The sequence below is a fragment of the Notothenia rossii genome, assembly GCF_949606895.1.
Source record: "Notothenia rossii genome assembly, chromosome: 3".
NCBI classification, from domain to species: Eukaryota; Metazoa; Chordata; class Actinopteri; order Perciformes; family Nototheniidae; genus Notothenia; species Notothenia rossii.
Window position 1 is genome coordinate 91,948,660 of NC_136901.1, and position 21,778 is coordinate 91,970,437.

Here is a 21,778-nt window from a genome sequence, read left to right on the forward strand (position 1 = left end):
AGTCAGTGGAGATGCTGTCAGTACTGATGAGCTGTGAGGGAGATGAAGGAGTTGATAAACATCTGATCAAAGTGAAAGATCCAGATTATCAGTGGATTGTTTCTAAATCATCTCTGACATTAAAACCCTGTTTAACTCTGAACAGATTATTAAACCTGGAGTTATTTCAAACAGGAAATTTGTTTTCTAAAGTTACATCATGTTTTCTTTATTCAGACTGAGGGGCTGCAGGTTGTCAGAGATCAGCTGTTCTGCTCTGGCCTCAGCTCTGAAGTCCAACATCCATCTGAGAGATCTGGACCTGAGTTACAACGCTCTGCAGGATTCAGGAGTGGAGCTGCTGAGAGATCTTCTGGAGAGTCCAGACTGCAGACTGGAGACTCTCAGGTCAGTTCACTGACTCTCTGTTACTGCTGGAGGTCTCACATGTTTCATTAGTTATTCAACTTATTCTTCTACATATCTATAACATCCATACGTTTGTAAATGTTGTTTTGTTCACATTTGTATTTCTCTAGATGTAGTCTGCAGTCATAACATTTGATTGTTTCCTAAAGAAACTATTATTGTTCCACTGTTAGTTGTTAAAGTAAATGTATGTTTTCTTTAGTAAATGGTCTGAATAAAGAAGGTCCTCTGAACTAATATTAGTTTTACATAAAGTTTACTTTGTGACATAGAAATGTTTATGTTCCCAATAGGGCTTCACGATTTGGTGAAAAAGTCATATTGAGATTATTGTGGACAATATTGTGATTTGTGATTGAATGAACAAAGTGTAATATGTGCTTGGTCAGGGAAAGGAAAGAGCACAGACACATGATCATTTTGAGATCTCTATATCTCAAAGAATCATAAACAAATATAACAACAGCAATATCTGAGTAGTAGGCTACTGTTTGAAAATAACTTAGAAATTGACAAAATAAAATAAATACCAAAATATATCTTCTTTGAAAATAAAGGTTTTCTCTGCATACTTTCTGCACTACTATCCAGTAAATATAAGAACACATGCACATGTTCATTAAATAAGACATCTGGATGCCCAAACAAATGAACCTGAAAAGGATATTGCATTGTTTTTGTTACTTTCATTGCTATTGTATACATTTCTTAAGTGTAATTTAACTCAACTTCCTGTTTTATTTAGACATGCTTTTATTTTGAAGGCGACTTTGCCTATTAACAGGAAGCTACTGTTCCCAAAGAAAAACACTTGACGGAGATGAACGGAGATAAAGTACAGACATTAACGGAGATATCTACATTTAAATACGGCGATATCAAAATAAAGAGTTTACATTAAAGTATTAGCAAGAGGCACAAGGTTAGTGTTCACTGATATAAACATGTGTCCTGATTCGTTTATACTGTTTTATAACTTTGCGGTTCACTTGTTTAATGGTTTGCTAAAGTGATGCTAATATGGATGAAGCTTAACTGTATTTGTTGTTTTGTGTCTTTGTGTAGCTCTTATGTTGATTTTTGGAGTTTTCAATAAATGAGAAATCATCAGTCAAGTGTACGACCATCTTTGGGAGGGATGTGCTACACTTGGTGTTCCGGTTTCCTGGTGTTAGCATTCCAGCTTCACAGTAGCATGCAGCTAGCACGTTCTTGAGTTTGTAGTTAAATAGAAAATAAAGTGTGGAGTTCCATATTAAACACACCGCCTCCGACTCCCATTCATCGGCTCTAGACCACGCACATTTTATTATTTAATTAAATCACAGCCTGTTGCGGTTATGTAATCGCACAAGCTGATATTGCGATTGCGATTCGATTAATCGTGCAGCCCTAGTTCCCAATCATTTAGACGTGTTTTCACAGATAATAAACAGAAGGCTGATATAAAGATGATCCTCAATAACAGAATGACGGTCACTGTTATTCAGGGAAAGATCATTGATTAGGACGCAGTAATGATGAGCTGCACATTTCAGACCTGAACATCTGACTGGATTATAAACTGATTTTTATCCTCATCATGTTTTCTTTATTCAGACTGTGGGGCTGCAGTTTGTCAGAGATCAGCTGTTCTGCTCTGATCTCAGCTCTGAAGTCCAACATCCATCTGAGAGATCTAGACCTGAGAGAGAACGATCTGAAGGATTCAGGAGTGGAGCTGCTGAGAGATATTCTGGAGAGTCCAGACTGCAGACTGGAGACCCTCAGGTCAGTAAGGGGTCTCTGCTGGTTCAGCAGTATTGTATCAAACACAGGGAGGTGTTTCTCTCTCTGGGGAATCTCAACAGATCAGTGATGTTACCCACTGACTGCAGGCTCTCTCATTCTTCAATCAACTATAGAAGGCCAGCTGGAAATGCAAACATTTATATATATTATTATTTATTTGTAGCCACTGTCATTTTGTTTTGTATATATTGATTGTTGTATTGTTTTATTTAGGTCTTAATGTGTGCACATGTACAAATGTATTTTGATTCTGTGTATATATATATACATATTTACACACATATTTTTTTATACATTTGTTTTTATATTCTGGATTGTGGGAAACGGTATTTCGATCTCTCTGTCTGTGCACACAAACTGGAAGATTGACACTAAAGCTGACTTTGACTTGACATTTAGTAATCAGCTCTCTCACAGACAAATGGGGTTTGACTGAAGAGTGGAAAAGGTAGTCTGTTTTGATGGGATGTTTTTAGTTTCTAGACTAATGACTGGTTCCTTCCTGTAATGCAGCTGAGAGCAGTCAGTCGTAGTGTTTGCAGAGAAGATATGATGGGATGGAACGCATGAGATCAGTCAGGACTCTGAAGCTGACTCAAAGAACAAACACTTATTTTAAACTGGATCTAAAACTGTTGGGTTGTGTTCATCCCTACAGGATCAGATAGAATGAGACGATCAGAGCCAAGATCCAGAAGACCTGTGAGTACTGAATATCCTCCATTCATCCAGATATGAAACTCTTTCATGGAGCATGACCTCAGAGGAAAACAACACTCTTGTTTTTCTCTCTTCATCATTCTGGATGTTTCTCTTCATGTTTTATCATCATCATTATTCTCTCTCTCTCTCTCCTTCTCCTCTCAGGTGACAGGAAGTGAAGACACACAGAAAGGTGAGAGGTGAAGTTTGTTTATTGAGGTTTCACCACGGAATAAATGGAGTTATTGGTTTTTCTGGAGAAAAAAAGTCCTTAATTCAAAATGTTCCTCAAGTGAAAGTAGAAAAGTATTCTCATCAAAATCTAGTGAAAGTAGAAACAGTAAAAGTAGTCATTGTGCAGATTGGTCCATTTCAGAATAATAGATATGATATGTTTTATAATGATTGATCATGAAAGTGTTCTCAAAGCTGGTAAAGGTGCAGCTAGTCTGAATGACTTTGTATACTGCAGGGTAGCTGGTGGATTTACTCCAGGTGGAACTAAAGTCTGATTCAACACTTGATTATATTTCACATCATTCATCCACATCTGTGAAGTAGGGGTGTAACGGTTCACAGAAGTCACGGTTCGGTTCGTACCTCGGTTTGGGGGTCACGGTTCGGTACGGGTTCGGTTCAACAAGAAAAAGCAAAAAAAAGTCCCAAATGCATAATTCCAGGTTTGTTGTTATTTATTTTTGAACAGTAGTGCAAGTTTCAGTTTAAAAATAAGGAACTCTGACATTTTGAATAATTAACTTTATTAAACAGTTCAAAACAAACCACAAACAGTACCACACACACTCAGATGGCCATATTATCTATAATGATGTCAAACAAAAAGGTATCAAGCTGTAAAACAAAGAATGTCTTGAAAATATTACATCATAAATAAGAAGAAAGTGTTTCAAGAGCGCAAAGTCGTTGAAAAACATATGCCAAAAGCTTCCGTTCTTTATTTTGGTCTTTCATGTCTATTGGTTTATTAAAAACAGCGGGGAGAAGCTGTTGAACTGCTGTTGTCTTTTGCCGGGCTCCGGTGATTGCCAAATCTGGCTGATGCCCTCTGATATGATTTAACATGTTTGGCGTGTTGCCATTAGCATACCGCACCGCTGTCTAACAACGCCGACACACCGTCCTCGTCCGATCCACCACTCGCACACTTCATGGTTATTGTAGTCCACAGGGAACCCGAAATGTTCCCACACAGCTGATTTAAAAGAAGCAGGTGGGTTCTAGCTCCTGTGTGTTATCTGAAATCACCATTCTAACTTTTCTTCCTCTTGTATTGTGTTCGTTTGGTTGTTGTGTTTCTTCTTGTTCTTCATTTGTTGTTTAAGGGTGGCTGGCAAACAGCTTTTAGGTGCAATACCGCCCCCTGGAGTATAAATAGTGTAGTGGATACTGCCCTGAAGGACTTTTTCCCACTCGTAAAAAAAAAGGCGTATTGGTTGTGTGACTGCATGTACCGAACCGTGACAGTACGGGACCAATACGGATACCGTTACACCCCTACTGTGAAGTAACTAAAGGGATTAAAGACATGTAGTGGAGTCAAAGTACACCATGTACCTCTGAACTGTAGTGGAGTAGAAGTACACAGAAGCATAACATGGCAATACTCAAGTAAAAAATGGTACTTAAGTACAGTGCTTGAGTAAATGTACTTAGTTCCTCTCCTGATCTGTAAAGCTCTCCCAACATATGCAGGTTAGCATCCGGCAGCTTCTATGTGCTGGGGACCCGTACTCTACATTTCTATCATCAAACTTTGGGGTCCTCCACATCTCTGGGTTCCCAGCAGGACTCTCTGAGCTGCAGACACATTCTTTCTGTGACTTTGATCCAGATATTTGGAGCATAATAACTGAAGCTGTTTCTCCATGTTCAGGAACTCTGAGTCCTGCGGCAGGAAGCGGTCCTTCTCTCCAAGAACTCCTGGAGCCAGGCCTGCAAGCTGCTCCAGAACCAGAGTCCAACCGGTCGACCTCGTGAAGTTAAACTAAACTACACAATTATTAAAGATCATGTTTAAAGTTAAAAAAGGATGCTTTCAGACTGCAGGGTTTCCCACACATAGACTCTACTTGTATACAGGTATATTAACGGCCGCCAAAGTATATTTCGTATATATATATATTTTTTGTATCCGTCCGCAAGCACGACGCCATCTGCGATCGATGAACTAGTGGACAATGATCCCTCGCTCTACGCCTCCTGTACCTGTTCGCTCTGTGTTGGGGAAATACTGAATGTTCCTTCTGTATCAGAGTAGCTCATGATAACAGAGGCCCTACGTAGCTGTGTACGTAGCCGGATGTCTGACTACATGGATGACGCTCATGAGACACTGTGTTGAAGTTATGATAGCTATGTTCCTCAGATTGGCATGATGACACGGCCCCTAGAGAGATAGACATATGACTGTCATGTTTATTGCTTACGCAGGCCTTAGCTAATCTGAACTAATGTCAGCATACTGCTTTGAACCGGTATTCCTCCATCTTGTTGACTGTAACTCCCTCTCTTGTATATAAGCATATCAAGGACTCTACTCTGGGAACTATTTGTCCCACGCAGCCCTGTGTGTGATGACTACTTCCATTCTTGAGAGGATAATAAATACATGGATCCTGATATTGAAGCTCAAGCCGGTGACGAGTGATATTTGTAGAACACTCTGCTATCGCGTGAAGGGTCTGCTAACAAGCGACCAGCAGAAAGGGAGACCTTACGAGAAACAGAGAAGACGTCGTAAACATCGTTTCTCTGACTACAGTCAAAGCAGATACTTTGTGGAATATAAAAATGAAACTATAAGAATTACTCAGAATGTTCTTTTACAAATATTTCCAATGTTTCTATCTGAGTGCTTTTCTCTTGAATTATCCATAAATCTTGGAGTTTGTTTCCTGTGTATTTCATCATCTTAAAGGATATTTGATTTCATGATTTTGTATTTGGGATTGTGGGAAACGATCTCTCTGTCTGTACACACAAACTGAAAGATTGACAATAAAGTTGACTTTGATGTAACTTTCAAATGAAAAATGTTTTTATTCCATTTCTAGAACGCATAACAAGGGTTTGTCCTTTTAGAAATGGAAAGCAAAATGTATGCAAATGACACAATTGTTTGTACTGGTTATATGTACAAAGAGAAAAAGAAAAGAAAGCACAAACAATAACGACTAAAGTTATCCCCTTCATTCACTGCTAGTGAGCCTCATACACACAAATATTTAGCAGAAATATTGTTAAACTAATATATATGCATGTAATACATATGCATAAACATACATGCTACATACACTGCATACATACACACATACATATGCTGCACATAAGCTCTATCAATAACAGATCATTTTACAGAGTGTGGAGTACATTAAAAAAGGTCCCCAGGCTTCCTGAAATGTCCTGTTTCAGTATAGAAGTTCATATCTGATCTTTTCCAGTTTCATGCAGGACATTACATCCGTCAAGCAGCTAGCAGAGAGCAAAGGACAGAGATGGACGTTCTGCAGTTAAATGCATCTCCTTTCCTATGACCCCAAATAGAGCGGTGCAGTGATGACGTATTTTTGTAGGCCGACCCTGAAGTAAGCTGCTGGTTCCCTCGACAAAAAGCAACGGGATTTCTCCATAGGATTTAGGAATATTGTAAAAAATAAGATCTGTGGAAAACAAACCTGTTTGATAAATGCACGTTTTGTTCAGTCGGATAATCTCCATGTCTACCCTACTTTTAAAATGTTCGAATCCTAAATCTAATGGCCAGAAGCAAAATGCTAACGTTATGCTGTAAAGGAACTACAGCCGAGTCCAGCAGCACGACTTCAACGTCACACCAACTTCAGATCCATATTCAAACACAGATTCTAAATGGTACGAGTTGAAGCGTTTGTTTGAACAGTCTGCAGGAGGCAGGTACTGGCTTTCAAGCAGAACAGGGCAAACTAACTCAGAGGAGTGTTTACGTGTTCAGCGTAATGACGTACAACGTCCTCCACGACTTCTGTTCAATCAGGAGAGACGGCTTTGATGTAAGAACACATATTTATTGCAGAGATACACAAATGAATGTAATGGTGATTTTGGCGATTAGGCCCCGTTGTGCAGGAAGTATCATTCGGGAGGGTAGAACCGATCCGATGAAACCCCCCCGGGGTCTAGACCCTGGTGGTGGTGAATGGATAGTTGGGTCGGTCTGAAGAGGAGGGGCTTAGCTTGACCCTGGATTCAGAGGGACAGGAGGTGAAAAGGGGGGGAGGAGGGTTGCGTAGAGTCACCTGAAATGACAGCTGTCAGAGGAGGGAGCTGCAGACTTAAAAGGCTTAGCAGAGCGCTATGATAGGCTCTTGGGAATAGAGCGAAGTGATTGGTTAAGCTGGAGAGTGACGCCCCCGATCACTTATTGAGAGGAGAGAGAGTAGTTACATGGGAATAGTAAATGAAGAGTAAAGACTGTCTTCCTGGTTGAACTTACGCTGAGCTTCATTAGTCCTATTCAGCCACTTGGTCACAACCATCGTTTTTCAGACACGTCAACTCTTCAGAAATCACCAGTGGGGTCACTGCTGATGGATTTAATGTCGTAGAACAAAACGTGATCCGTCTCTTACATTTGTCTCAACCACAGACCTTATTTCCAGATATTTTCCAAAAACGAGTTCAAAAATCCCGTTGACTCTGAGACGAGGGAACAGGAAGTGGTGAAATGCTGACTCTCTTCCTGGTTTTAGGACTCGTTCCTGCACCACTCTATAGGGCAGCCAGAGGATTTGGATCCAGTTCAGTGCTGAACACCTGGGATCAAGTTTGAAAGATCTCCGTCCAGTACATATGAATGAGAGAGGCTTTAGCATTTATTTATTTTTTAAATAAAGAAGATTCATTGTGTTAATTGTTCAAAGGAGACAGGCTGCGTGTTTGCTAATCTAATAGATCCAAACTAAAGACATTAAAGTCTCATTTTATCCTCAGAAAGTTAACAAAAAAAGCTTCCTAAACTTTTATTCTGACAATCACAATTCTGGAGAATCTCCTGAGTGGTTTCACATCCACAGTTTGAACCAAAGTCTACAGATATTTCAGCGTGATGTAGCCCAGACGACTTTTTCTTTTATAAAAGTGTTTTGGTTTTGACACGTGAAAAAGTAGAATATTGCTCCATATATTGTCTCCAGTACTGAGCAAGATCACTCTCTATTCCAGTAAGTCTTCACAGGCTCTGCAGCATTTTGAAGTGACGCTGCACAGATACAGCGACGAAGAGGAGGAGGAGGAAGAGGGGAGATGAGAGGAATCCTGCTACGAAGCTGGAATGGGAAAGACGACTTCAGCAGGAAGAGGGGATGAGGAAGAGGAGAGGAGGAAGAGGAGAGGATTAGAATAAGAGAGGCAGGGAGAGGACGGATGAGATGAAGGTAGGCGATGAAAAATATGAGGAGAAATGGAATAGAAATGGAAAGTCTGGGTCTTACCTTGCTTCAGTCTCTGAGGAAAAATACAAATGTTTGGTTGAACTGTCCCTTTAAAGACATCATCACAATGCTCGTCCGAGTCGTCCCCCTTGAGGTGTCAGTTGGAAATTATTTCTCAAAAATCTGACTTTTCTAGGAATAAAACTGAAATTGATTTTATTTTTCAACATTTTGACTTTACCAGTAAAATCCTCAAAATTCCAACTTTTTCAGATGATTTCAGAAATATGTATTTTGGTCAAAAATCAGTCTTTTTAAAAATAGTTCAGACTTTTTCAGATTCTTTTTTTTTTTTCTATGATGTTACCTCAAAATTCTACGGAGCCCCCTAGGGGACATGGAGAAGAAAAAAAAATTATTTGAAAAAAAAAAAAAAAAAATGTTTTGCGTGATCTCGCAAAATCCTTGCGAGATCTCGCAATACTTTTGCGAGATCTCGCAAAACCCCTTTGCGAGATCTCGCAAAACCCCTTTGCGAGATCTCGCAATACTTTTGCGAGATTTTGCAATACATTTAATTTAGCTCAATGTACTTCCTGGTCAGTTCGGCTGCTACGGCAACACAGAAACCACAACAATGGAGCGGTTCATCGATTTTACTTTGAGCTTGGCCTTAAATATAAAGATATAACATCAGAGCTTGGCAATAGGCACAGGTTTCACACATAGACTGTATATATAAAGGGTTTCACATAAGTGAAGACACCTCAAGAGAACACTCAGAGCGAGGGGACATGCACGTCCCTCTGAGCTGAGTTATTGACAGATTCGAGTTTTGCGGATCAATAACTCATGAACATAACGTTGTAAAAATACAAACAACATGACTTTACAATCATAGCAAGATAGACAACGAGCTACAGAGTCGTTTTTATCAAAACAGTTCGATACGCGCCGTCATCCGAGCTAAACATCAAGAATTGGTCACAATCTGCAGCTTGAACAGGGAGAGGAGTGCTTAGGGACTGTCTACAAACTGCAACTGGGTTTTGCGAGATCTCGCAAAAGTATTGCGAGACCTCGCAAAACATATATCCATCCATCCATCTTCTCCCGCTTATCCGTGGTCGGGTCGCGGAGGTAGCAGTTCCAGCAGAGAGCCCCAAACTTTCTTTTCCCCTCATCAACCAGCTCTGACTGGGGGATCCCAAGGCGCTCCCAGGCCAGCGAAGAGATATAATCCCTCCACCTGGTCCTAGGTCCACCCCTTGGTCTCTTCCCAGCTGGACGTGCCTGGAACACCTCCCTAGGGAGGCGCCCAGGTGGCATCCTAACTAGGTGCCCGAACCACCTCAACTGGCTCCTTTCGACGCAAAAGAGGAGCGGTTCAACTCCGAGTCCCTCCCGGATGACTGAACTTCTCACCTTATCCCTAAGGGAGACGCCAGCCACCCTGCGGAGAAAACCCATCTCGGCCGCTTGTACCCGCGATCTCGTTCTTTCGGTCATGACCCATCCTTCATGACCATAGGTGAGGGTAGGAACAGAAATGGCGCGGTAGACAGAGAGCTTTGCCTTCTGGCTCAGCTCCCTTTTCGTCACAACGGTGCGGTAAAGCGACTGCAGTACCGCTCCCCCTGCTCCGACCCATCTCACGCTCCATTGTTCCCTCACTCGAGAACAAGACCCCGAGATACTTGAACTCGTTCACTTGGGGTAAGGACTCATTCCCTACTTGGAGTGGACAGTCCATCGGTTTCCTGCTGAGAACCATGGCCTCAGATTTGGAGGTGCTGATCCTCATCCCAGCCGCTTCACACTCTGTGGTGAACCGATCCAGTGAGTGCTGAAGGCCGCAGACCGATGAAGCCATCAGAACCACATCATCTGCAAAAAGCAGTGGTGCAATCCTTAGTCCACCGAACTGCAGACCCCCTCCCCCACCACTATGCCTCGAAATCCGATCCATGTATATTACAAACAGGATTGGTGACAAAGCGCAGCCCTGGCAGAGGCCAACCATCACCTGAAATGGGTCCGACTTACTGCCGAGGATCCGGACACAGCTCTCGCTTTGGGAGTACAGAGATTGGATGGCCCTGAGTAGAGACCCCCTCACCCCATACTCCCGCAGCACCTCCCCCAGTGACTCCCTGGGAACCCGGTCATACGCCTTCTCCAAGTCTACAAAACACATGTAGACTGGATAAGCGTACTCCCAGGCCCCCGCCAGGATCCTTGCGAGAGTAAAAAGCTGATCCGTCGTTCCACGACCAGGACGGAATCCGCATTGTTCCTCCTCAATCTGAGGTTCCACAATCGGCCTGACCCTCCTTTCGAGTACCTTAGAGTAAACTTTCCCGGGGAGGCTGAGTAGTTTGATGCCTCTGTAATTGGCACACACCCTCTGATCCCCCTTTTTAAAAAGGGGAACCACCACCCCGGTCTGCCACTCCCTCGGTACTTCCACGCAACGTTGATGAGATGTGTCAACCCTGACAGTCCCTCAACACCCAGAGCCTTCAGCATTTCTGGGCGGATCTCATCCACCCCCGGGGCTTTGCCACTGTGAAGTTGTTTGACGACCTCAGTGACCTCCCCCCGGGAGATTGGTGTCGATCCCCCGTCATACTCCAGCTCTGCCTCTAACATAGAGGGCGGAGTTGTCGGGTTCAGGAGTTCCTCAAAGTGTTCCTTCCAACGCCCTAACACTCCATCAGTTGAGGTCAACAACGTCCCATCCTTACTGTACACAGCTTGGATGGTTCCCTGCTTCCCCCTCCTGAGGTGTCGGACAGTTTTCTAGAACAACTTTGGTGCCGCCTGAAAGTCTTTTTCCATGTCTTCTCCGAACTTCTCCCACACCCGCTGCTTTGCCTCGGCCACGGCTGAGGCTGCTGCCCTTCGGGCCTGTCGGTACCTTGCATCTGCCTCGGGAGTCCCCCGGGATAACAAATCCCTGAAGGCCTCCTTCTTCAGTCGGACGGCTTCCCTGACCACCGGTGTCCACCAGGAGGTTCGAGGGTTACCGCCCCTTGAGGCACCTAGGACCTTGAGACCACAGCTCCCCGCCGCGGCTTCGGCAATAGAGGCTTTGAACACCGACCACTCTGGTTCAATTTCCCCAACCTCCACAGGAATGCCCGAAAAGCTCCGCCGGAGGTGTGAGTTGAAGGCCTCCTGAACTTGGGCCTCCTCCAGACGTTCCCAGTTCACCCGAACTACACGTTTGGGCTTACCAGGTCTATCCAGAGGCTTCCCCCGCCACTCGACCCAACTCACCACCAGATGGTGATCAGTTGACAACTCCGCCCCTCTCTTTACCCGAGTGTCCAAAACATACGGCCTCAGGTCCGATGATAACATAACGAAATCGAAAAACACATATAAAACTTTTTTTTCTTTCTTTTCCATGTCCCCTAGGGGGCTCCGTAAAATTCTGTTTTTCTCAAATTAATGACTTTTTCAGACATTTTTTAAAATCTGACTTTTTTAGGAAAATCTTTCTGACCGTTATTCAGAGCACATCACTGTGTTTCACCCTCATGGGGAGTGGAGGATAAACGTTACAAATTCATGAGTTTTTGCAATAAAGGATTTCTAAATCGTTTTTTTGGTTGAACTGTCCCTTTAAAAACAGAATTGATCGTTTCTATAGCAACCTAAACAAAAGACACACGCGGATGCTTTCAAATGTATTTATTCATTATATATATAATATATATATATATATATATATATATATATATATATATATATATATATATATATATATATATAGGAGTCTGACTATATAGGAATAAGGGAATGAAAATAAAGTTGTCATTAATTTATTAAAATATCAAACAGATGTAGGTTACAGCTTGACTGATGATTCTAAAATGGGTTTAAACAATTAATTTGGTGGAAAATAATGATTTTATTTCCTTGAAATTGTTAGTTAGCAGTAAATGAAAGTTGAAATTAGTCTTCTTTGGGAAGCTGCACATCATCTTCATCATCCTCTTCATCATCATAATGCTTTTCCCCCTTAAAGTGTCAAGTGGCAATTTTAGCACATCAACTCCAGAATAAAAGAAAAACAATTGGTATTTAAAATTAAATTAAAACATAGTGTGCAGACATTTACATATGCAACAAATGGATATATACACAAACAGCTGGTTTAAATTATTTATGAATAAGGCTTTTATATCAACAAGCCTTTTTTATACTGCCACATAACACTGGAGACGTCTGAACATAAGCAGTGAGTCTGCGGTTAAACCCAGAATAACTAAAACGTGTCATTCAAATGTGTTTTATATTACATACATTACATTATAATACATGCAGAGCCTCTCTGTTCAATTAAAACCCAAAGAAAATAACATTTTCAAGGTTAGGTGTTTAAACATGCATGCTGTTTAATAAAACAAACAACCAAGTGAGTCAGAAATGTTTGTAAATACATTAAAACACCCCAAAAATGGGATCAAAAGAATCAGAAACACAGGAGAGCTCCGACATAAAGACGGTACGACTCAGTTCCTGAAGTCTGACTCCATTAGTACTTTGTTTAGTGACGGTTCATTCTGCTAGGGTCGAGTATCAGGGAGATCTCACTGATTACAATCATCCATATTTATTTTGATTAAATCCTATGAATAATATATTTTCCCTTTTATCGTATTTTAGACTTCATCCAGATCTCAGTTTCCAGCATCACGTGATCTTTGGTGCCTTATAGAGACTAGAAACACAAACAGTGCTACTCTGTAACTTTCCTTAATTATAATGTGTTGTACAAAAGAGAAATCATTTAAAAAGTGTTTTTAATATCATGAGGATTAGGAAAAAATGTTAAAAAAAATGTATTTCTAAAAATCTGGCTTTTTCTTAAAGTTCTAACATTTTGTCCAAATTATGACATTTTCAGAAAAAGTAAGACAATTAGACTTTTTTTCTCAAAATGTTCTTAAATTTAACTTTTGGTCCAAATTATGACTTTTCTGAAAAATTAAGAAATTTCTGAAAGTAAAATGTAACATTTCCTGACATTTTCTGGAAAATACATTTTTTAAAGTAAATTTATTGGAAATATTCAGAAAAATAAACATTTTCTAGAATTTTCAGAAAAATTGAAATGTTCTGAAAAAGTCAAATGCTTTAATTTTTTCTGAAAAAGTCAACATTTTAACACTTAATTTTTGGTCAAATTTGACTTTTTCAGAAACATTAAGAAATATAGATATATAAAATGATGAGAAATGTAAAATCTCAACAACAAAAAAAAGACCAATTATTTTCTTTGGTGAATGTTATGAACTTCCATTCTTTCAAGGGCTATTGCAACACCTCGCTTCTGAATAATTCCCCAAAAAGCTCTTATTTTTTCCAATTAGTTATTATTTAATTTAATGATACTCAACCCCATTATTCGCTAAAAATACAGATACTTGATTTAGAGTGTTCGTGATGTGTCTAATGTCAAAGTAGCACGCCGTTACTGAATAAGGCATAAATCAAAGTGCAACAACAAATGTTGATTTTCTTCTAAATTAGGTGGTGGTTGAATTATCTACAGAAAACTAAAGGTCAACAACTAATGTGGAAAACGTTTGATAGTCCAGATTTAAATAAACAAATTTGTGAGGTAGTTTGATTAAACATTAATATATTCAAAATGATAGGCTACCTCTTAAATACCTCTACCTAAAATCTCTCGAAGCTACCTGAAGGAATGAATTTATCATTATTATTACGTTATTGTAAGTTTGCACGACTTTCCAGGACTTTAAATGAAATGTGGCAGTTTGTTACAGCAATGAAATCGAGTCAGAAAGCGATGAAAGGATGAAATATAAATCCTCACAGCTTCTTAAAAACGCAATGGATTAATGCAACAAAAAGCAGTGTCCGCCATATCCAACAGCAGCAAGTGGAAGGATCAATTCAAATAAAAAATGTGCCCGAATATGTTTTCTAAATGTCTTCTAAAGGGTCATCACTGCACCATGAAGGAGGAAAACGCCTCGGCGCTTTTGAGTCCGTTTCGCTCAATGATCTTCTCGATGGCGATGTAAGTTCCCGTGATGAACCCGATGAGGCTAATGGCGGCGTTTTTGATAGTGACAAGAGGCGAAAGACCCTCCGTGTGGAAAGTGATGATCTGCAGGATTGGCGGGAAGGTCAGCGCCAGAAAACTGCTGCTGACCGAACTTTCTTTCTTTCATTTTCACATGAGGTCAAACTGAAGAGGAACACTTGAGGGAACACATCCTCTAGAGTTTATGGTTCATAGAGTCTCAACAATTTGTCAAACGACAGACACTAAGACACCAGTTATATTGATTAAAAAGGACACATCATTCTAATTTCCCACGAATGCAGCCTTCTTTTATCTGCTTGATTTTTGCTTTTGCAGTGCTGTCAAAGGGATGCAAGTGACTGTCATTCTTCTCTTTCGTTTTAAAAAAACAAAACAGTACATCATTTTAAATAATTCTTGTAGGAGCCACATGTGAAGTATTTTTCTGTGTTCGTTACGTCACATTTTTTGAGTCACTATCGGTGGTGGGCGTGTCTACTGGATTTGTGTGGTGACGTTTGCGGTTATATCCGGTTGCTCTTACCTGCGCACTTTGTCATAGATGGAGGGGGAGTGAGCTGGGGAAGGACACTTTTTGTTGACCGCATACGCAATCACATATTGGATATGGACTAGAAACTAATGTATGTTTGCTTGTTTCGTTTGCAAATAAAAAGTCAAACTCATACCAGTTGAAAGACTGTTTTGTTGCGCCTCAGACAATGTTTTCCCTTGTTTAGTCCCTCGCTGCACTTTGTTTGGATTACTACAGCCGCAACTGAAATCATTTTGCAACCCTGTGTTAAATGATTAATTCATTTTTTTCTTTGTCTGTTGTTTTTTGCTGTGATTAGGACAATTCTGGAGAAATTGATCTGCTGGGGAAGGAGGACCCCTACTCGGAAAAGTGCACGGCAATTCAGCAGGACAGGGCTGCCTTCCGCCTGGACCCCCCGTGGTGCTGGAGAAAGAAAAACAGCAATCACGAACATCGTCCACCCAAACCTCTGCTTACTGCCGTCCTACAGACGTATGAGTGTAGAACTGTAGAGATCATCACTGCTGTCACTTTAGCCTGACATACTTTTGCTTCAAATTAACAAATCACATCTGTATGCCATATGTAACTTCTCATTTTGTATATACTTATTACATTGCTGTTAACAGTTTCTTTATTTGCAATACTGTTTAGATTTAATCGACAATTTAGATTATATTACATAATCTACATTTTGTTTGCACTTTTTTGTGTCTTAGTTTCAGAATTGGATTTCTGTGTCCTTTCTTTTAATATATATTTAATGATTATAGCTTGAGTCTGTCTGATTCCCCAACATTCCTATTACCAAACAGCTGCTTCTATATACTTGCTGCACACAATACAAATATACAACTCGATAAACACACTTTTGCTGATATTTGTTTTACTGCCGTTGATGTTAAATGACGTGATTGATTTCCTCTGTCTTAATGATGAAAGTTCTCATAATAGAAGAAGCTGCAGAGAGAGGATGGATATATTCTTACCTCTACTTTGTGATTAGATGAAAATACAAAATTGAACTAAAATGGTAGATGTTAAACACATTGTTTATTTCATTTACTGAGGTTTTAACCATTATTTACAACATGTAAACATTTGTGGAAGGTGTTTGACATTGACACATCACACATTTACACACAAAATTATTTGTATGTTCACACAAATATTATTGAGACAAATCTAACCCCATACCTCACAGACCCGAGAAACACAGTTAAGAGTTTGAATAAGTGGTTTAAATGTATACATTTGATGTAAATTCACTGAGGAGAGCTGGCTACAGAGGAAACATCTGCTTAACTGGTGAGAAGCTGTCGAACAAATTAGAACTCTGACGCCGTTACTCCCAAATGATCAATTGTCCGGTGAGTCAGCATTTAGTTAGCTTGTTAGCATTCAGTTAGAATGCTAGCTATAAGGTTTTTTGCCACTCAACCGATAGAAATGTGTTCTTTAAAATGGTTGATTGTGTTTATGAATTGTTGACATATTAAAAACCAGTCAGGTTATGAATGTGACATGATTGTGATTTTTATTATTAAGCTTTTTGGCCATTTGTTAGACGCTTTTATCCAAAGCGATTTACATACATTCGGTAGTGTGGACAATCCCCACAGGAGCAATTTGGGTTGAAGTGTCTTAACCAATGGTGGCTAAGCTTATGTATGCAGATTTGAACATGAGCTAATTTATTTTAAATGTATGAGAAATGAAGAGGGGGAAACGGAGAAGTTTATTCACTCCTATTTAATTTACTTTAGGATGTGTTTAGTGTTGTGTTAAACAGTGCTTGAATTGGAATAAAAAAGGTGCCAGTACTCTAAATCAGCAACTGTTTCAAGTCAATTTATTTATACAGCCCAAAAACAAGTATTTGGCACAAAGTCATACTATATCCTATAATGCTGTTGGGTTTGTCTCTTTACTGTATATTTTAGAAAGGCTCACTGTACTTAAACAAAATGACTCAGGGTGCATCTGAGATTAGAGGGGGTGCAGTGGTAAAGTGCTATTTTTATAAGTGGGGAGTGGACCTGACACCCTCTAGGGGGGTCGGGGGGAATAATCTCCCGGGAAGATTTTTTTTTAAATATTGAAGTTAGAGGCATCAATCTGGTGCATTTTGAGAACAAAATGAAGAGATATATGGATACCTCTCAACATCCATAATGAAACAACTGTAAACAGATTTACTTTTTCTTGATGGATATAAAAGAAAGTAAAGCCTGACTCCTACTGGCTGGTTAAATGACTCCTCGTCCCTGAGTAGGCTACACTCACCATCTTTCAGCAGGAAAGGAGAGAGGGAATCCTTGTCCGGCGACAACCGCTGTCTTTTCACACTATTATTAAGCCACGCTAACATTTTCGAAATGCTAACGTTATGTGATGTCTTTTCTGCTCTAGTCTATCGCTGCGGCACGTCATAGGTACGCTGGGCATGTTTGTTGTCATGCGTCAATCAGGGCCGGACTGGGACAATAAGTCAGGCTGGGAATTATACACCCAGCCAGGCCACTACCAGTTTTTTGGGCCATTTTGCTGGATTTATTTGTCAATATTTACAGCGTTGCTGCCCATAGTGATAGCCCTCTAGTTTAAATCTACTACCCAAAAAGAAACATATGGAGATGGGTTACTATTCAAAAAAATGTGCAAATCTATTTAGGAACCTGTCCATGTGAACATATTTTAAGTGGGGGTGGACCTCAAATCCTATAGGGGGGTCCGGGGGCATGCTCCCCCAGTAAGATTGTTTTTAAATGTTGGACTTGAATGCATCAATCTGGTTCACTTTGAGGGGGAAATAAAGAGACTACACCCATATGAAACAGAACTGTATACATTTAAATAATAAGTACATGGCCATAACCAATAACATACCATATCCAATATGAAAAAACATTGAAACTTGTTTATTTATTTGTTTTTGGTTCATTTATAGTTATGAGTGTGTCTGCGCTCCTGAACCAGCCTCACCCGTCTCCCCCCTCTCCCCCCTGCTCCTCTTTGAGGCAGCAGCAAAGACTAGTTTTAGCTCTCAACACATTTATCTTAGACCAAGTTAACTATCTAAACACTCAGAGAGTAATTTACCTCAGCTGAGCTGAGGTTACATGAAGAGACATTTTCCAAGTTTGAGATGAGTACATCATCTCAAATAGACTTGACTGGTCTCGTTGTGTGGGTGTGTGTTCAGATGGGGCAGTGGGGCTATGACAGGCAAATAAAGCGGAGTGACAGCTTCGATCAGACAGAAGGCCCCAAATGTAGTGGCAACGCACTGCATGTTCCATCGGGAGGCACTTGTACACATCATTTACCAGAGGATAATGCTATATGGGGGTCCTTGGCATGGCAAAGTTTGGGAACCCCTGCACTAACACACACCCTCCCGAGCTTGAATGACACACAGAGACCAATCAAGGGCATTAGTATGATCTGTATGAAAGTGGCCATGTCGGCAGGCCACATCATGTAGACAGCCAGTCACCCTCTGTGAGGCAGAGTCAGACCCACATTTGCGCAGCGTTGCGTTCACAATACATACGTATAAAAAAACGTCCTCAGGCCAGCAGGCCACTTAGCAGGCCAGGCCATCAGGAAACCTCCCGGTCCTCCCGATGGCCAGTCCGGGCCGTCATAACGTGCCGCCGGCGGCTGAGTAAGAACTAAGAAGTGCCGGTACCACATGGGTAAAAATCAGGCCCAATTCAAGCACTGGTGTTAAAGCAGATTTAATGATATCCTATGGTCGTTGATGTTGTTGTGTCTCCTATGGATGCTGATGTGTGGATGTTGTGTGTCTTTTGATAACTTTGTTGAGCTTGTTTTTAGCTGCATGTCTTTTCTATCTAACTGAACGTGTATTTGCACTGATTCAGCTCATAAGGTTGGTTATGAAACAAGAGGAGGTGCTGCAGACAGGTGAGGGTGTTAAAGTGTTAGTATGAAGTCAGACTGGTCGGACTGGTTCGACTGCCAGACACAATTTTACAGCTTGACGGAGCAGGAGGACGACAGGGTGAGTGTTAACACCAGGATCTGCTTTCTAACACATTCATTATTTACTCTGTCAAACTGGATGTCAGAAAATAACTTATTGGTTAAAAATCTGCATCCTAGAGTCCAATGAGACTTCTGCAAGTGTTGTAAACTTCTATTATTTCCTGTTTTCTGATTCATCAGAGTTACATAACATGTGACGCAGTCAAAATGGAGAGCGGCTTGAAGTCTGACTGATTTCATGCAATTTAACTGTGTGTGTGTGTGTGTGTGTGTGTGTGTGTGTGTGTGTGTGTGTCTTTGTCTGTCTCTGTGTGTGTGTGTGTGTGTGTGTGTGTGTGTGTGTGTGTGTGTGTGTGTGTGTGTGTGTGTGTGTGTGTGTGTGTGTGTGTGTGTGTGTGTGTGTGTGTGTGTGTGTCTGTGTCTGTCTCTGTGTGTGTGTGTGTGTGTGTGTGTGTGTGTGTGTGTGTGTGTGTGTGTGTGTGTGTGTGTGTGTGTGTGTGTGTGTGTGTGTGTGTGTGTGTGTGTGTGTGTGTCTCCAGTGTTACTGGTTTATCTCTCAGACTGGAGAAGATGAGTGATTTAAAAGATGAGGAAGAGGAAAGATCTTCAGTCTCCAGCTGTCTGTCTCTGAAGAGTGACCGGTCTATGGGTCATCCTCCAACCTTCAGTAATGACCCTGGACCCTCAGACACAAAGTAAGAGTCTGTTTCTACTGTAACCTGACCTGAAGAGGATTCTGATTTTATGTCATCTGATAATCTAAACTGTTTCATGAAACCCAGTAGAGTACATTAACAAAGTTGAACTCTTGCTCCTTGTCATCATCAGCAATAGTAAATGATCTCCCAGTGAAATCATCCTCACACTCTACATGTTGGACTTTGTGTTAAATGAAGCTAATAAAATACAAATATGTAAAACGTTTCACTCTCAAATGAATTTTAACAACAGAAACCCACAATCAAGACTCAAAAACTAAATAAGGTGAACATTCATCAAAATCTGTTCTTTAAATAAACTAATGATGTTTAAAACATGTGTTGTTTCCACAGACAGAGAGCAGAGTCTCCAGTCCCCAGCTGTCAGTCTCTGAAGAGTGACTGGTCTATGTGGAAACCTATAGACTTCAGTAATGACCCTGGACCCTCAGACACAAAGTAAGAGTCTGTTTCTACTGTAACCTGACCTGAAGAGGATTCAGTTTTTATGTAATCTAATATATTAAACTGTTCTTTAATGATATCCTGTGAGCAGTTTGTAAAGGAAACACACAGCAGAGTACAGCAAGCTAACATGATTTGAGGATAATTCAATATGCAATTATATTATCATTGTATCTGTGGTATAAAATGGTTTTAGAGCAAACATGTTGATAAATACTGATTTAAAAACTAAATATATATCATCCAAAACATTATTTAACTACTTGGGCATGTTTATGATATGTCTTTTTAAGATGTTTATTAATAATAGTAATCACCTGGTGAGCTGGTTGAGTTTAGCATTAGCAGATATAACAGAGTTTAAGAGATTACATGTAGAGTCAATGCAAAGACCCAGATCCGTGCCTGGCAACACGGAGGAAGTGAAGATGGGAAATTCATATCACCTGCGTATTCGTGCAGCGTGACACATTTCAACTTGAGTGTAAAGTCTGTGACGCTCTGTTACAAAAAGCTGTGAGTGTTGAGATTGTGCTCCTGTGGTCTCTGACGGTCTGAGGGGAATCAGAGAGGAGAACAGAGCTCTCCAGCAGCTCATATTCAATCAGGGTTATTCATGTTCCTGTTTAAACCAGAGACTGTCTGTGGTGCTAACTATAAAGTCACTGCTGTACGTATGACTACATGAAGTTCTCCTGAGGGCTGATGGAGCAGCTACAATGTTAGCCTAGCTTTAATCAAACCCATCTCATTCAGAAAACAAACATTTGTAAATGTTGATGCTCGTTGTGTTGGAGACAGACCTGACAAAGCTTTAACTCAGGATCAAATCAGTACCATTCTGTTGTTATTTAGGCATCCTTTCCAGATGTTTATTGCTCTGAATTCACAGCAGATTCTCTGTAAGTTGGGTTTATAAAGCACCAGGTTAATACAGCTGTGTGTCTTAGTAGATGCAGTGAACTTGTGCTCCTCTGGGGGATGTCATGAATCCAGACAGGATGCTCTTTGGTTTCATGATCATGTGAATTGTAAGCTATCTACCTGATCACAAAGGTATATTGTTTAGACCTTTTTTTAAATATCAAACTAGAATGTTCCCCCTTGTTGTACCTTTGGTGATAATCAGCTCCCCTAAAGTGCTATAAAGGATGTGCTCATCTCCACAGAGGGAAGAGGAAGAGTGGTGTTCCTGTGGAGGAGCAGCTGTCCAGCTGTGCTCTGTGTCAGGACGTCCTGAAGGATCCAGTCTCTACCAGCTGTGGACACTGGTTCTGCAGACAGTGCATCACCTCATACTGGGAGCAGAGACCTCCATCAGGAGACCCCTCCTGTCCCCAGTGTGGAGAAAGATCCAGAACCAGAGCTGGCCTGCAGACAGCCAGTCAGAGCAGCTCTGTACGAGGTGAGAGGCCGAACTCATGCAGCGTCTTATTCCTCTTCCTGGTTCATTTGGTCTGGATGAGGTATTCTGTTGTAGAGCGGAGACATTCAGCTGTTTGCAAAACATTTACACTCTGTCTGTTTTTGTTAGTTTGATTGTTAGATTCTCAAAAGCATTTCCTGATTCTCTCCTGTTCCCTTCTCTTCCAGCAGATAGTGGTCTGCAGGAGGTTCTAGATGAACATAGGCTCAGTCTGGGGAGGAGATGTGAACGTGTGAC

At 40.8% G+C, this 21,778-nt stretch overlaps 1 protein-coding gene across 1 annotated transcript in view; it reads left to right on the forward strand.

The window, feature by feature from the left end:
- LOC307030933 (uncharacterized protein) overlaps nt 1-21,778 on the forward strand; it is a 354,919-nt gene that overhangs the window by 54,579 nt on the left and 278,562 nt on the right. Inside the window, exon 13 of the mRNA XM_079667564.1 lies at nt 217-387. Coding sequence (XP_079523690.1) covers nt 217-387 — 171 coding nt within the window. The remainder of the gene's footprint in view (nt 1-216; nt 388-21,778) is intronic.